Consider the following 16,696-nt stretch of genomic DNA (forward strand, 5'->3'; position numbering starts at 1 on the left):
AATCACATATACCCAGATTTAGGAATGCAGAGTTACAGAGGTTTTGAAAGTAAGGCAAAGGTAGAATTAGTGTCCCAATGATCTTTCAACCCCTAAAATACCTGCTGCAGTGGTTTACCTTGCCCTGTTTTTGAAGGCAGAGGTTCTTCACGGAGAGCCATGCGACCCTGGACCACGGCATTTCTGTGGAGGGCTCAGCTACCACTTGGGTACCAGCCCCTCAGCCTGGCTCTGAGGTTGATCACGGCCTCTCACGGTGCCTCCTGCTGGGGACACCTTTGCGACTCATGACCTCTACATTTGTCATTCTCTGTAAACAAATGACTTAGTAAATTTTTTGAGAAAATGAATTTTCACATAGGAGGTAAGTGAGTGAGCTGCAGAAAAGTTGATTTTTTAAAAATGCTACTCTAATTTTTGCTTCAACACCACAATGGAGCAAAACAAAGCACGTGGGGCAGGTTATTGCTAACACATCCTATAACAAAACCTGATGCCCAATTAATGAGGAGTTACAAAGAGCACAATGTCAGGGCTTCTCATTCTGTCAACAAAAGACGAAACCCAAAAGGCCTGGAGACCATTCTGAGCCAGTGTCTTTCTGAGGATTCTGAGCCGTTTTGCTGATTCAGAAAGAGGCAAGCCTGTGGAACTGTTTAAGGTCCTATACCCAAGAGAATAAAAGTTTCTGGTTATGACATTAAACTTTATTTATTTAGTATTTGAAACATGGTGTACATTTATGAATTCATATAAACATTTAGTACATCTAAAATCCACAACTCGTAAACAATCTGTGCTTTCTTTTGTGTACAATTATGGAGTTTACATCTGGATATTTTGGTGTTGGGGAGAGACCCAGTCTGTGAATCTAATCAAATTGCCTCATATGACCACAGGAACTGTGACAGAAGTGATTTGCTCCTGAAAAGGGCTGTTCCTTGCACAGAAAAGGTGCCACACTTTGGAACTACTAAACCAGGTGTCAAGAAAACGAGAGAAACACGGCTGACACAATGAAGAAAGTTCATGAGGGAGACTCCGAGAGATCCATGTCAGTGCACAGCGGACAACACAGCATGCCACCGTGACCCAGAGAAAAGGGCACTCCCTTTCAGAACGTTCAGATGTTAATGGAGAGTCTCCTTGCCCCTCACTGGAGGGGTTCCATCCAGCAGGAGCATGCACTCTGCTCAGGCACACTTCTTCGGGCACCCACGGGTTTCACAGCTGCAACTCTGAGGTGCCCACCAGGCCCAGGGCTCTGGCTTCTTCTGGGGTCAGGCCACTCTTCAGGGTCCTTCGCACTACAGCAGCAGCAGATCAGTTAAAGGGATGAGAAGAGAAGGAGATATTAGCAGCCAGGTATATGGCAGTCTGTCCTTCAGCGCCCCCTTCTCCCAAGGATTCCCAGGGGAAGCCTTGTTTGGCCCCATCCTGCTCCTGCTGAAGTGCTCTGGCCATCTATCTGCCAGGATAGGAAAAACCTTGGGGCTGCAAGAGGCTGACCTGAAGATGGCACAGGCGCTGACCTGGACAGCCAAGTAGAGGAGTCGGGAGGTGTGGCTTAGAAGAGGGAAGAAGGGAGGAAAGTCCCATCCTTACAAGGTTTCTGAGAAATGGTTGCAAACTGTCATAATTCAGATGGCATGTTGAGAGCTCGGCCTCCGACCAGCATAAGGAGTGGATCAGAGCAGGAAAATGCGAGTTCCAATGATGCAGACAAACCCACAAATCTGCAGGAGCAGCAGCAATGCTGGGGACACACCAAAGAACCCATGGCCCCATAGAACAAGGTGTTAAGAGAACCCAGTGCAAGGGGCAGCAATCAGGATGAGTCTCTCTGTGAGCAGCATGAGTCTTAGCCTCAACTCATCAAAGGGCCTCTAGAGAAAATAACCAGTGATTCCTTACAGACTGGATGCCAAGAAGCAAACTGCCAAACTTCTGGGTGGATTTGATAGATATTCTCTGTGAAACACACAAGGCTCAAGAAGAACCAATAACATCTCTTTGGTGCTTACAACTGGCAGGTGAATTGGCGTGTGTGTAGCTTGGCATTGTGGGTGTTCCCATTGTTCAGTGTTGACCAGTTTTGATGTCAACAAATAAAGGCTGGATAAGGGTGAACAGGAAGATAATTGTCCCTTCTAGCAAAACGCCTTTCATTTAAAAGATTGCCTAATTACGTGTCCCTTAATTTATAAATTGTATTTGGTCTACTCTGTATGTCAGGTCATACAAAGTTTGGGGTATTTGTTCTATTTTCAGAAAAGATGTGTTACAAATCTACCTTTCATTCTAGATCTTTAATCAGCCTGAGTAGCCGGTTAGAATGGGGAGAAAGCAAAGCTCATCCTTAGTGTCTTCCTGTCTTCCCTTGCCAGACCCAATTCCCTGCATCTCCTCTGTGACTGGGGGTGCGGGTGTTACCCTCTGAGGCCTGCCCAGAGGTCAGGGCCCCACCTCATATGTCTGCAGGCAATAAATACCCCATATTCCATGTCTCCCCATCATCCCCTGGGCAAAAGCCCACTTAACCTGTAGACAAAGAATCTGAGAGATGCATGCCCATAGGAGAATGAACAGGGGCTAATAGCTATTAATAAGAGGTTTCTTCTCTCCCAGGAATCAGCACTTTGAACAGGTGCCAACATCTAATCCATCAACAAATACTTTATGGAGAACCTAGTGTGTGCTCAGCATTTCACTCGAAGAATCAACACATTTCTGGAAGGCTCACAGACATCAAGCGTGGGTTTTTATAGAGACACAAAGATCTGTGGTGAGGGGTAGCCTCAAATCATACCACCAACACACACTACTGTATTTCCAAGCCTAGCTCTGGGCTCGGAGCTGTCCATCTGCAGCTGCTCCTGCACTAGCTCACTCCACCCCAGCCCCTTGGGCTCCAGACTGAGTGTCTAACTCATCCAGACAAAATGTTTGGCTCCAGAACCTTGGCTGAAGGCAGACTGCATTTAATTGAGTAATGGAATTCGTTCTATGGGGCAGCAATAAAAATACTAGTTTGTAATAACCCTTTATGTCCTTCAAGCACTCCTTCAAGTATTTGTTAAAGACAGATAATAACTTTAATGGCAGAAAATAAGATAAAAATATTTCTCATTCTTGACAAGGATTGCTAAGACCTCTTATCCAAGATGCAAAATTCTGCCTGAAGACATCCACGCTGCACTGGGCATCCGAATTTCTTTAGCCGCAGAAGGTGGCATGGACATGTGTGTCTATGAACCATAATCTTTGTGCCTGTGGGTATACATGCCTGGCCAAATGAGGACAGAAGACTCCATGAACTGGTAGGCATTTTTTACCCATGAGGGCATTTAAAACTCTTCTTTAACACTTCTGGTCACTCATTTGCTTTAGTCCTGTAACTGTAGTATCCTGGTCATGTAAATAATTCAATAAGGACCCTGGCACCTTATAAGCCAAGTAATCGTTTTCTAATAAATATGGGCATCGGACCAGCCTCTCTGGGACAGGCTCAGAGAACAGAACAAAGCTTCATGGGCCTAACTGCCTGACTACACACAGGCTGTGCCCTTGGCATCATGGTCTACCCGAAGTTTGGATATGCCAGGCCCCGTGGGACCTTCCTACACCCCTTCTGCATGGGCTCATGTGTTGTCTGCTGCAGGAAAAAGCAAGTACAGGCTTAGGTCCCTTTGCGCGCCCGTTGTGTCCCTGAAAAATGGGTCTCCACAGAACAATCTGTCTCATCCACGGAATCCTACTTTCTGTGGGCCTTCATGACAATTCAGATAAACTCTCTCTAATAATAAATATAATAGCCTGATAATAAACCAAATAAATATATTAGCCCCCAAAAAGCTTTAAGAATTTGAATACTTCCTTTGTTAAAAAGTCAAGGTTAATTCAAGTTACCACTTGAGAGAAGGTGTAAAATGAAGGTAATCAATTATAATCAGTTTTGTACCCCAGTGCAAATCATGCATGGAAAGGGCCTCTTTGGGTGTCCGTTCATCCATCTGTCTGCTCAGCAGTTCACTCGTTCATTCAGCAAACGTTCCTTGAGCCTCTACCTGAGCCAAGTATTGCAGTCAGGGAGGCAGGGGGTTGACAGGGACACTGTGTGAGGAGACAGCAGACCCTATCCAAGACAGGCAGTTGGCTCTCACTTTGGAAAGCAATCAAGGGCTGGGGACATAAGAGAATGAGGGGACCAGCAAATGGGGGCTGCCAGGACGTGGGACTTGTACAATAGAAACGAGTCTTCCATCACATAGGGGATTTCTCGAGTAGGGTGGGTGAGACTGGCTTACATCTGATAAGATAATGTCTGGGCGCCTCTCCACTCCCCATTCCTACTTCCCGCTTGAATGCTCTGGCTGGAGCTCCCCAGCCTGTCACATGCGACGGCCTCCCCTCCCCGCAGCTGCTTAACAGAGAACAGACTGTGGAAATGTTTATCCCTGTCTGCCTCGCAGCTCCTCTATAGACGCTGTGGGTCACTTTGCTGGCACCGGCAGCCACGCTATGCCCCAGGCACTTGTGACAGCTCTCACGGTGCAGCAATGACAGCAGTAGGATCTGACACAGGGGCGCCACTGTGTCAACATGCAGCGCAGAGGTGTCTGGAGACTCAGAGACAGAACCTGAGTTCTTTTTCTCTCCCTCCCAACCCCCCCAGAATCGAAAAAAATTTTAATCCTTCAATCTGCTCTCAGATGACTCTTTGCTGGGTTGAACCTGAGAATAATGACAAGGGTGGCCACCATTTGCTGAGCAGGAACATGATTATTTCAGTTAATCTTTGTGGAAACCCTATGAGATGGGTACTGTTCTCTCCCCCAGTAAGTGGCATAGATTGGCATAGACTGAGTCCCTGGCCCAAGCACACACAGTAAGCGGTAGAGAAAGACTGGAGCCAGAATGTTTAACTCATAGCCCACCCTGGAAACAGCGCTGCCCTGCCAAAGCCTGACAGGACATGTTCTAACCACCTTTCGCATCGATGGGAAATGTACCGACTTCTACTTCCATGGGACAGAAATCCATTTGTGCTCCTTCACCTTTGGCTCACTGACAGATGTTTCCCCCTGTTTTTGCATGTAACATCAAACAATAGCAATAAGTTGTTTTTTTTCAATCCCTAAGATTCTAGAGATCTTCTACTGAGTATACCGAGAGCAGTACGTCGAGGATGACAGGGTCTAATATCAGAACTCCAAGGCGTCTTACATATATGTCTTGTGGTTGGGAGCTAATTGGCTCTGCAACTATTCAAAATTGTCCATTGATAGACTCCTTGTTCCTTGAGGGGCCTGTCGGTAGAGTTGGGGAAAATGTCAGGTCCAGTCATGCCTCTTTGGACTTAAATGTAGGAAATTGTTTTAAGATGTCTAGTTCTTAGTGATCCGATGTCAGACTTTCTGTAGGGTTTTATTTTTGGTTTTGGTTTTGGTTTTTGGTCAATGTAAATTATTTGACCATCTGAGTTCTTTTTCTCATGTCTACCTCCATCTTTTTTTTTTAACACATAAAATCCTGGCCATTAAAAGCAGAAGTTTCCCACATTGACAGGCATTCTACAAAATAACTGACTAGTACTTTACAACAGCGTCAAGGTCATGAACTGTCCTCCCCAGATATGAGGAGACAAAAGAGTGCAATGTGGGATCCTGGGTAGAGCTGTGGAACAGAAAATGGAAAAACTGGTGAAATCGGAAACAAGCCTATAGTTCCGTTAATAGCATTATACTAATGTTAATTTCTTAGTTTTGATAAATTGTCCTATACTATGCAAGGTGTGAACATTGGGGGAAGCTGAAGGACATAAGGCAACTCTTTGCGATTTTTGCTACTTTCTTGTTAAGTATAAATCCTTTCAAAATTAAAAAATTAAAAAATTAAACTTGGCACTACACTAACAAGCCAAGATTCTCAAATATGGTTGATTTACACTTGCCTTCTTAGACTCAGCTCAGACACACAAAGCAAAGGTCTCATGAGAGACCCACACGCTGCATTTTAACCTTCCCAGGAGATTCAGGTGGCCAGCCAGGTTTGCGGTCCCTGACTGAGACGCAGGAAAAGCTAGGCTCTCAGGAGAAAAGACAAATTCTCAGATTCTTCTTTTTACTTATTCCTCTTGAACCTTTACTCTGGGTCAAATGGGTACCTAGCACACAGACAGATGTGGTGGAGAAGACCCAAGCCAGTCTCCTCTTTCAATGTGCTGGTTCTCAGTATGGAAGGGTGAATGGTTGGAAAATGAAGCAACCAGAAAGCCATTCAGTGCAGTGAAACACTTCCAAATTTTTCCTGCATCACCTCTCTATCCCCGAGGCTTCTGCCTGGGTTTCCTGCCACGTCAGAGCTTTGGCCTCTGGCCTGGCTCTGCCCTGGTGTCTGGGGCTGCGCCGACCTCCGTGGGCTCAGAAGCAAGGCTTGTACATCCCTGTTTTGTTTTGCACTCGCTTTTGGGACCCTGATGATTGGGGGTTTCAATTCTGACAGCACCTGCTCTGGTATGGGCCTCATGTCTCTCCCCAGTTCCCAGACTCAAATCATGCTCCACACCACCGCTACCCCCACACCTCTGCCCTTCCAAGTCCCTTTCCTGTGTCCACCCACCCCTGCCTCCAAGACCCTCCCAATGCAAAACAAAGGCTACAAATGCCTTCCTCACTTACCCATCTTCCTTTCCAAGGGAAAAAGTCTGGAAACCTACTATAGGCTTAAAGTATGTCCCTTAGAGAGCCACTGTCAGCTCCATCCTGTTCTGTTCCCTCTATTCCTGCAGCCTAGGGGACACTGATGGTGCACTTCTCCCAACTGGCACCAGCCCTCGAGTCACCCTCTAAAACGTAGTGACTCTGGACCTGAGACTTTTGATTCTCTCGTGGACTTGTTTTATTATTTTCCTATCCTGTGTCCTATACACATGGATGGGCCCCCAGATGTCTTTAAAGGCGGGATTAGTCTAGTTTTAATGAGCTCTAAGAATAATTATGTGCCGAGTAAACAGTGAGGACGCTGTTGTTGAGAACACAAAAGTTTGATCGAGAAACTTGAGTTCCTTCCATTAACATCTTATTTTACTGTATTCTAAGAGCATTAGCCTCTGGCCTACTGCCACCATTAGCTTGCCCTATAAATATAAATTTTATATAAATATAAAATTGGTGCACAGTAAGAAAGGAAAACCTATTTAAATAAAATGCAGGGAAATTTTTTTTTAATGGAATTAGTGGGGAAATTCCTGGGTGATTTCAAATGTCATTTTGGAAAACTAGAGTGACAACTGAACTAAGCTGTTTACTGCTCAGCACCAGGGCTGAATCTAATATTTTGTGAGGCATAAGTCCTGTTTTCTTCTAAACAGATTCAATAATTTTTCAGAGGCAATCATACTCTTTCTCCATGAAATTTTACTTAACAGATAGCATGGCTACATACCTCAATATTCTGTAAGAGAAATAAAATTAGATTTTTTAGTTAAATCAACGTAAAACATGCCACATGCCCTTTGAGAGGAATGTGGAAGCTTCACGAGAGACACATTGAGGAGGAAGTCACGATATGAAAGGATGAGAGTCTGAGGGTGAAATCAAATCAGAGTCCTGCGTTCCTTTCCCAGCAGGCCCTGGAACCGGACTTCTGGCTCTGCCAACTGAGACACTGTTCTTGAAATGGTGACCAACCTTAGGATCCTAACGAGCTAAGAAACTGGTCAATTACTTGTAGGTCACATCTAAGTGGTCACATTCTTATAGAAATATAGCCCTGAGCCCAAAACTCCATGATCACGTCTCAGGTGGGGCCCAGATCGCACTCAGAGGGAAAGGCATCAGGAGAAGGGGCAGCCTGCCTCTCTCACCTGTGACAAGACCTGGGCTCCCTCGGGAAAGACAAAAAGCAGACTGTGAGTCCTTATCCCCACACTGCTCTGTAATCTTCTGGGCTAGTGGCCACATGCAGGCAGCCAGCTGGGCGGAGACCCTCTACCCAAGATGGGTGCGAGAGCAAAGGACACAGGGGAAGGGGCCCCTCTCCACCCTAGCCACGTGGCCCATCCTGCAGAGTCACACCCATAAGGATACCTCACATGCCAGTCAGCTTCAGGGTTATCTAGGGAAGGCCAATATCCAGAGGGCCTAAGAGAACAAAAGCTCCTGGACAAAATACCTGTCCCAATCTGATGAAAAGAAAAAATAAGAAAAAAACACACACAAAAAAACAACTCTAAGAACACTCTGTGTTGGTCAGATGCGCCAGCCAGGTGGAGAGCCTTGGCTAGTATCTGGGGTAGCACATGAGGTGCATTGGATCAACCATTTCATAGGATAGAAATCAACTGGACAGTCCAAAACATTTTACTTAATGACACCCTGATGGTACCAGCTGGAAAAGCGCACAACAGAGCCATGAGAACCTGTGAACCAATAAAGAGGCCCTCAGTGTGGCCCCATATTTCAGGCTTTCACAGGACATTTGGCTTGTGTAGGCTTGGCCACCAGCATCAAACACGAAAGCAGACATTTAATTATCTCGGAGGATTCTCAAGTGGCTTGCAGGTCATAAATTTCTAGGTTATGGGATGGGTTCTGTTTCCTGCGAAAGCTGGACTATTATTGTCCTTAGCCAAATGAGTTATAGCCCAAATATGTTGGTTATTCATTATCTACTTGCCTCATCACCACCACTGAACAATCAAATCAAGTACAGCATTGTTTCAGAGTGAGGCCCAAAAGGGAAACTTCACATTGATTTTGCAATTTTTTTTTTCTTATTCCTTTAACCTCTTGTGAAAAGCTGGAGTTTATCACCCCATTATAATGGAAACCAAAGTAACTTCCTCCATCTTAAATTTCTGTTGATGGTGCCATTACTAATAAATTAAACCTGTTACAGATAAACATTTACACACATCCAGTGCTGTGTTTGTTGTAGTAACTGCATCACAGGATAAAATGTGTTTGGCTAAATAAAAAGAATATACGGCTGTTTTGCATAAGATTGGAATGGAAACAATACCAAAGGAAATTATTTTATGTCAACAACAAACAGGCAAAATATCTCTCTGGCCAGATTGAAGAAGAAAATTAATTATGACTGGATTACTGTTCCCCCCAGTGACATTATGTGTCTCTCTAAGAATCTGGTTCTCTCTAGACCAGAGGGCAGGGCCAATACTCTTTGCCAACACAAACGTGTAACCTGTGGGAAGAACAATTACCCGGCGGGGACTGGTCAGGCCACTGTCTCATGCAGTCTCTTTTTCTGAGGTTCCTGGCCCAACCTTGCCCACCTCTGTGAGGGCACTCCCTGGCCTGGCATCCTTTCTCTACCCATCTCCGTTGGTCTGACCAACACCCCTCACGCCGCCATGCTTTTCCCAGCTCTTCCCAGTGGAAAGAGCACCTCCACTCCTTGCAATGAAGTTGCCCTTTGCAGCAGTGAACTGGTACCAGTTCAGAAGTGAACTGGTACAAGTTTCTGCCATTTGGTTACTAGTTTATTGAAATAATTAATAGGAGGACAAGAAACAGCAAATATTGAAGATAACCTACGTAAGACCTCCAAAAGCCTTCAGAAGTTTCATTTAAAAAGTTACTTTAAGAAATCGATTTCTTATGAAAAATAGCAAGATAATATAGGCAAACGATATGGACAAAGCATCCACAAAAGAAGAGATGCAAATGGCAAGAGGTTCAACCTTCCTAGTATGCAGGAAAAAGTCAGTTAAAACAACAAGAAAATACTATTCTACCCCCTTCAGGCAAAAAGGGAAGTGTTGCCTCAGCCTGGAGTAACTGAGATTCAGCTCGCAGTGTGGAGAGAGTGTGGATTAGACCCACCTCTTGGAGAAGAGTTTGCCATGAAAGATGTACAAACCTGAGGACCCTGTGATTCCACTCGTGGCCTCACACGCCAGTGCTACTCCACTTTATTGTGCATGTGAGTCACCAGGAAATCTTATTAAATGCAGACTCTGAATCAGTTGCCCTGAGGTGGGCCCCTGAATATGTATGCATTTCTAACCAGCCTATAGGAGATGCCCATATTGTCTGAGGACCAACTTTGAGTATCAAGTCCTTAGCCAAGTTCTTATATGGGTACGCTAAAAGACCGGCAACGATTTCCCAGCAGCATCAGGAAATAGCAAAATGTTGGAAAAAATAAATATAAAGGCCTTAGATATTGATGCTGGAGCCCACAAACATATTCTTGAAGATGTAAAAAGCCAGTCCCCCTGAATGATAGTTTTCCATTTGAAAAATGGAGGGCATGTGGCAGGGGATGCACCCAATAGAGGGAGAGCCCACCTCCTAATGCCACCAATCACCCAAGGGACAGGGGCAGAGCCTCAGAGGCTCTGAAGTAGTCAGGCTGGGTACAGCCCAGGCACTTGGAATTTTGTAAACGTTACAGAAGGTTCCAGTGTGCAGCCATGGTTGAGGAACCATCTCCTGCCCAGAAAGTGGCCCCTGATGCTAGGTGAGGGGCAGAAATACAGCCTCTAGCAAAGCATCAAGGGTAGTACTTGGCAATGGGCCCCCTTGCGCCCACCGCTGCACACCAGAGACATGTAAGGGCTTTTCAGACCTTCCTGGGGACAAAGTGTGAATTGAGGGAGGCCAGGCCAGAAATGACCAATACATTGGACAGGGGTGGTTGCAGCATCCCTCCTCCACAATGGCCAATGCTGATCGTTAAACATGAAACCTTTTGTTGACGAGCACAGGTGGGCCCTCCAGGCACCACTGGCAATTCACTGGAGCCTGCCTCTGATCTCTGCCCTTCCTGGGGCATACAGAACTGGAAGGCAGGTCCCTGTGGGGTGAGTTTCTCACACCAGCTGAAAGGCACTTACGAGATTTTCGGTTGGCCCGGGAGCGTTTCCTCTCCCGAGGCACCACTCGCTGACTGGGCACTTGGGTGGCCGATTTGACGATGCGGTCCATGATCTCATCGGCTGCATCATCTGTGACGTTAGGTGAGTCATCAGTTCCCATAGTCCATGAACTAGTGGATCCTGAAGCATTAAACAACCAGAGAGTGCAACAGACTCAGAAAGGACAACACCAAAGATAATACCCAGCACTGCTCGTCCAGCAGCAGAGTGTTGTCAGCAGCGAATCAGAACAGTAAGCTTGAGCCTAACAGATCCGGATTGCTCACCAGTGTCCCACTGCAGGGACACCACGGTGACCTGTGACCATTACCCTCCCAGCTCTGAACTCCCACATACCCGCACTTCGGGTACTTTTGTCATACTACCTTATACCACTGCTGTGTTCTTCTCTCTCGTGTCCTTTAACTTTCAATGCCTGGATGTGTTGCCTCCACCTGCCAGGTCCTGTGACCACGGCAGGGCAGACCTCCCATGCCACACGGTGATGTACATCCAGTAACGTCCAGAGACATTTGTTCCCTTAGCCCTCGATCCCTGGTTGTACGTGCCTGCTGAATTTTAACTAACCCCAACTTCTCACTCAGTCAGATAACAACCAGTGGGTTTTGAAACATAGTTTATCTTTGGATTATCTAGCCTTTATATATCATAACAGATTATCTGCCCTTTACAACCAGCTAAGGGGGAGTTGACCTAAATTCTCTTCAGTACATTGCTCCCAGACTAGCAAAATACACTTATTAATAACTATACTTGAAGACAGTCCAAGTCTGGCAGAGAAGCGTCTGCCTATAGATAAGCAAGCAGAAAGTACCACAAAAACATGCGTTCTCACGTCATGTTAAATAGTTAGAAATTAATGCTATTTTAATTTATCAAGAACTATGCCTTTGTCATCAATCAACAGCCTTGTGAAATCTATAAGATGGGAAATATGCTTCCATAAGAAGATGTACAATGTGACCAAAATTGTGAATTTCCTCTACCTGTACTTCGTTTTGTAACAAACAACTTCAAAAGCTGTAGGTGAGTATTCTCAAACTCTATGCCAAATGGGACACAGAGGTACCCTGAGACTGACTAAGGTCCAGCTGAAGAACAGCCAGATTTTCCCAAATCACAGGGGGAAAAATGTTAATAAATGAACATTTATAAAATTTGGGTTCTTCTCCCATACCAATTTTTAAAAGTTTTTGTGGTGTTTGGATATTGTGGAAATAGTTGGGAATATCTGATTGCAGTTCAGTAGATTGATTTTCATGCACATGTGTTTATGGTTGAAAATTTATTGCAAATATGTAGCATGCTATAATTTCATCATAATTTCTGCTAGTAAAATTCATATGACTGAATTATACACATAAATAATTCACACTGTAAAAGGAGGACCAGGATTCCAGGTGCTTCATCACCTGCATGTATTTGAGGCCTGTGGCTCTAGGACACTGAGGTTTTCTGTTGACAAGGTGTTTTTGTCGTCGTCGTTGACATCGTTCTAAACAAATGTTTTGGTGGCACATCAACAATACTGACATAGACACAAATAGCAAATTGTACTTTGTCTGCTTATACCCAAGGGAACTTGATCTGCTTGCTTCTATCAGTAGACTTGTGTTTTCCACCATCACAAAAGCCTTTAAATATAAGTGCCTCTCAGAAATATTTGAAATTGTTGCTGAATTTTTCTGCATTCTCAGGATGGTCCAGGTGTTCTAATTTGAGGTAAGAGGCCTCAGAGTGGCATAGCTTTCAGAGAGGGACTCTGCAGAGCCTCTGAACAACAGCGTCCTCAGAGTGGAGCAATCAACAGTGCAATTGTGTTTCACCCAACAATTGATTGTTTTCCATTTTACCTATTGGTTTATAAGGCTGTCTCGTTTTGAAATGCCAAACTATCCTTCCAAAAATACACCAAGCTCAATCAATTGTATTTGCTCATAGTATATTTTCAGAGCACTGGGCAAGAAATGAAGACATCACCTGCTCTTCCCGCTGAGAATGACCTGTACTTCCCATCTGATACCTCCCGAGGGATCTGCTTTCACGGTAACAGGTCAGGAGATGCTTAAAAGGAGCATCTTGTCATAGGTCCAGGACTGTCAAATTGTTTTGTGACGAGGTCATTCCCTCGTAACCTCATTTCCTCTCTCCTTGGTCACTGTCCTCACTGCCTGATTACTGTTTATGCCCATTCTTCCTGGTCATGTATGTTTCTCTTTCTGGGACTTTTGCACTCATATGCAGTCATCAGGGAACACTGCCCATATCTTTTACAGACCCCCAAGGGCCACTGGGCTTACCACAGTCTCCCAAATATTAGCGAGATATTTATATATACTGAGATACGGTGGAGGGGATAAAGCATTATAAACTAAGACAGCGCCATGTTACTTTATTTTGACTTCAGTTTTCAAAGTATGTAGTTTGAAAGAAAACACTAATTTTTCTTAATAATATAACCGAAATAAATTGTCTAACAGGAAAATAATATCAAAATAGATAGTATATTGTTTTAATGTAATACAACTTTGCTTTTTGTTCTGAAAGGATTGTCCTAGGTAGAGACTTCTAGGTTAGAAGCTTTTCTTATTGGCAGTTTAAAGATGTCATTCTATTTTCTTCTGACTCCCATACATCGTTTCTGTTAACAGTAAGCCATTATTCTTACTGCTGATCCTTAGAAAGTATCTTTTCTCTCTGGCTGTTTTAAAGATTATATCTTATCTTTGGGTTTGAGCAGTTAGCCTATGTAATGCCAAGGTATGTTTTTCTTTATATTTATTCTTGGATTTGTTTCAGTTTGTACATTCTCTATTAACCTGTTTTTTAAATTCACCAATCCTCTCTTGCTGGGACCAATCTGCTGTTAAACCCATCCAATGAGTTCTTTATTTCAGATATTTTCTTTTGCAGTTCCAGAATGTCCATTTGATCCTTTTTTATAAACTTCAATTTTCCGTTGAAATTACCCACCTTTTAATCAATTGGTCTATCTTTTCCTTTACTCTCTTTAACATTTACAATGGTTAAAACTTGACTGCAAATTTCAACATCTGTATCACCTGTGGGTCTGTGGCTATTGTCTAATTTTCTCTTGTCAGCCACATCGTCACATTCTTCTCTTAGTTCATTTGTAATTTTGACTATGCACTGGACTTTACTATAAAAGAATGAGGAGAATGTACTAACATTTCCGCTCCCCACCCCTCCCCCCACGGGCTTCACTCTTTTCTGTGAGGCAGACACAGTGAAACACTGAGCAGGGCTGGGGCCAAATAGTTGAGAATCAGCCCACCTCTGTCTTTATTAGGTTGGTGCAAAAGTAATTGAGGTTTAAAAGGTGGAAAAGAATTGCAAAAACCGCAATTACTTTTGTACCAACCTAACACATACCTGTATGCATTTGCTGAAGGTGCTTACTCTAGCCTGTCTTAGTTTCCTCAGAACTTCAAGACTGCAGGATGCTTCCTCCAGCCTTTCTGGCCCAGCGTCCTCTCCCCATGCTGTCCAGCACTTAGTAAAAGTCTCCTGGAGAAACCTGGCTGCAGTTAGAGCTCCTCTAGATCCCAGTCTCTTATGGCAGCTCACATGGCTATTAGAAGTTCTGCTGGTTTCTCTTTTCTATTAGAGTTGCTCTGCCCAGGGCAAATCTAATGCTCAGCCTGTGCCCAGACATGGCAAATACTGCTACAAAAGCACTCTCAACTCACCTAGAATTCTAGTTTGTGTGGTCCTCTTCCCTTTCACAGTTCTCCGATCTCTCTTAAAAGAAAGCTTTTGTCATTTTTTTTTTTTTGTAGTTGTTGTAAGAGGAGTGTGGCTTGCCACTCCCTACTACACACCACTTCTTCTGGAAGAAGTCTCTGAATGTGCAGAAAAACTGAACAGCTTTCCTGTAACATGTCAGGAGATGCTGAAAAGGAACAGCTTTCTGTATGTCCAGGATTGTCAAACTCAGTTTTGTGATGAGGTCATTTCCTCATGACCTCATTCTAAAAAGGAACCCATACTGTACAAACCCAGCAACATGTTTTAACCTTGGTCCTTTCCAGTCAAGAACAGCTGTCTGTTTTCTCTTTTTAAATGAGCACAACCTGTTATGTTCCAGTAGAGATACTGGACTCCCTGTCCCAAAATGACTTGCATTGCGATATCCTTGTATCGCGCTCAAGGCTCAAGGTTCCTGATGGCTGGGTCACCACAGAGCAGGCATTAATGCTCTCCTGGGTCTTCCTGGTGTCCTCGCTCAGTCTAGCACACAGATCCTACAAGAGCTGCCGGGCACAGAGAGACTCGTGCCTGGGATGTCTTAGGCCTTTTTGGGTACGACAGAATACAAGTGATTCCTTTCCTCACACCCTGTAACATTGCAAAGCTGTTTTATTTTATTCTTATTCTTGTTTTATGCTTCATCTAGACTGATTGTCTCTACTGCTCAGCATTTAATGATAGTATTTCTTCACCTTCTGACCTTACCCACTTTCTTCTCTGATATTCTTGTTTACATACTTTCTCTCCTGTTACTTCTCCACATTACTGAGAAATTGAGGCCTTTTATAGACAGTAGGAAGTAATATTTTCTAATTGTCATATATGTCTAAGAAGGGACGGCATGGCAACCTTTTTCTCTACAGAGTCAGGTAGTAAAAACTTGAGGCTCTGTCGTCTCTGCCATCTCTGTCACCACTACAAATCTGCCACTGCAGTGCAAAAGCACCACAGATGGTACACAAAGAAGAAATATATCTGTGTTCCAACCAGACCTTATGTAGAAAAGTAAGTAGCCGGCTGAATTTGGCCTGGGGGCTGCAACTTGCTGATACCGGCTTCACCCCATGAGATTCATTCACAGTATAATTCCTTTTGTATGAATTACGAGATCTAACAATTAAGTTCGAGAACTTGTTGCAACGATGTTGCTAACCTTTCTTTGACATCAGAGGGATTATTCATTATGAATTGGTACCAACTGGACAAACAGTTAACCAAGTTTACTATTTGGAAGCGCTGAAAAGGCTGTGTGAAAAAGTTAGACAACCTGAACTTTTTGCCAACAATTCATGGCTCTTGCATCACAACAATGCACCAGCTCACACGGCACTGTCTGTGAGGGAATTTTTAGCCAGTAAACAAATAACTGTATTAGAATACCCTCCCTACTCACCTAATCTGGCCCCCTAATGACTTCTTTCTTTACCCAAAGATAAAGGAAATATTGAAAGGAAGACACTTTGATGGCCTTCAGGACATCAAGTGTAATATGACAACAGCTCTGATGGCCATTCCAGAAAAAGAGTTCCAACATTGCTTGAGCAATGAGGTATGTAGCACTTTTTCAAGGATGAGTTCACGAATTTAATTTAATTGTCTGACCTCGTACGTTACATTTTTGAGAGCGTTTGCTTGTTTCTGAGATGAAGCGATTGAAGGTGGGTCACAAAGGGATGAGTGAAGGAAAGCATGTGATTACGTCAGCACTGGGAGCCCAGGGGAGTTGACGGCCCTTAGCAGCCACTGCCTGGGCACCATAAGCTGTACCCTCTGATGGGGACCAGACCCCCACGGGGTGCCTAACTGGGAAGACCCGCCCCGCCCAGCACAGTTACCTCGGCTCGCTCGGCTGCGTGTGCGGACGCCCAGCACTGGGGTGGCGTCCTCAACAATGGGGGATGAAGTTTTCAGCACGGCCTTCATGTTCTCATGCTCAGCGGCATCCTCAGCGTAGCTCAGGCCCTGTAGTTGGCTCAGCGGTGCCGGAGAACTGCCAGAGAACTTGCCAGACTGCAAGAC

General features: G+C 44.4%; 1 protein-coding gene across 22 annotated transcripts in view; it reads right to left on the reverse strand.

The window, feature by feature from the left end:
• Positions 1 to 685: 685 nt before the first annotated feature.
• Positions 686 to 16,696, reverse strand: part of FHOD3 (formin homology 2 domain containing 3) — a 433,462-nt gene continuing 417,451 nt past the window's right edge. For 21 of the 22 annotated variants that reach the window (XM_074340106.1, XM_074340111.1, XM_074340113.1 and 18 more), the window contains 3 exons: positions 16,513 to 16,687; positions 10,865 to 11,026; positions 686 to 1,307 (listed from right to left, as the gene is read on the reverse strand). In XM_074340106.1, the coding sequence (XP_074196207.1) occupies positions 1,225 to 1,307; positions 10,865 to 11,026; positions 16,513 to 16,687 (420 nt within the window). In that variant the 3' untranslated portion in view covers positions 686 to 1,224. The remainder of the gene's footprint in view (positions 1,308 to 10,864; positions 11,027 to 16,512; positions 16,688 to 16,696) is intronic. The other variant, XM_074340122.1, reaches the window with a different exon arrangement.

Source organism: Rhinolophus sinicus, linkage group LG09, assembly GCF_036562045.2.
Source record: "Rhinolophus sinicus isolate RSC01 linkage group LG09, ASM3656204v1, whole genome shotgun sequence".
Classification (NCBI taxonomy): Eukaryota; Metazoa; Chordata; class Mammalia; order Chiroptera; family Rhinolophidae; genus Rhinolophus; species Rhinolophus sinicus.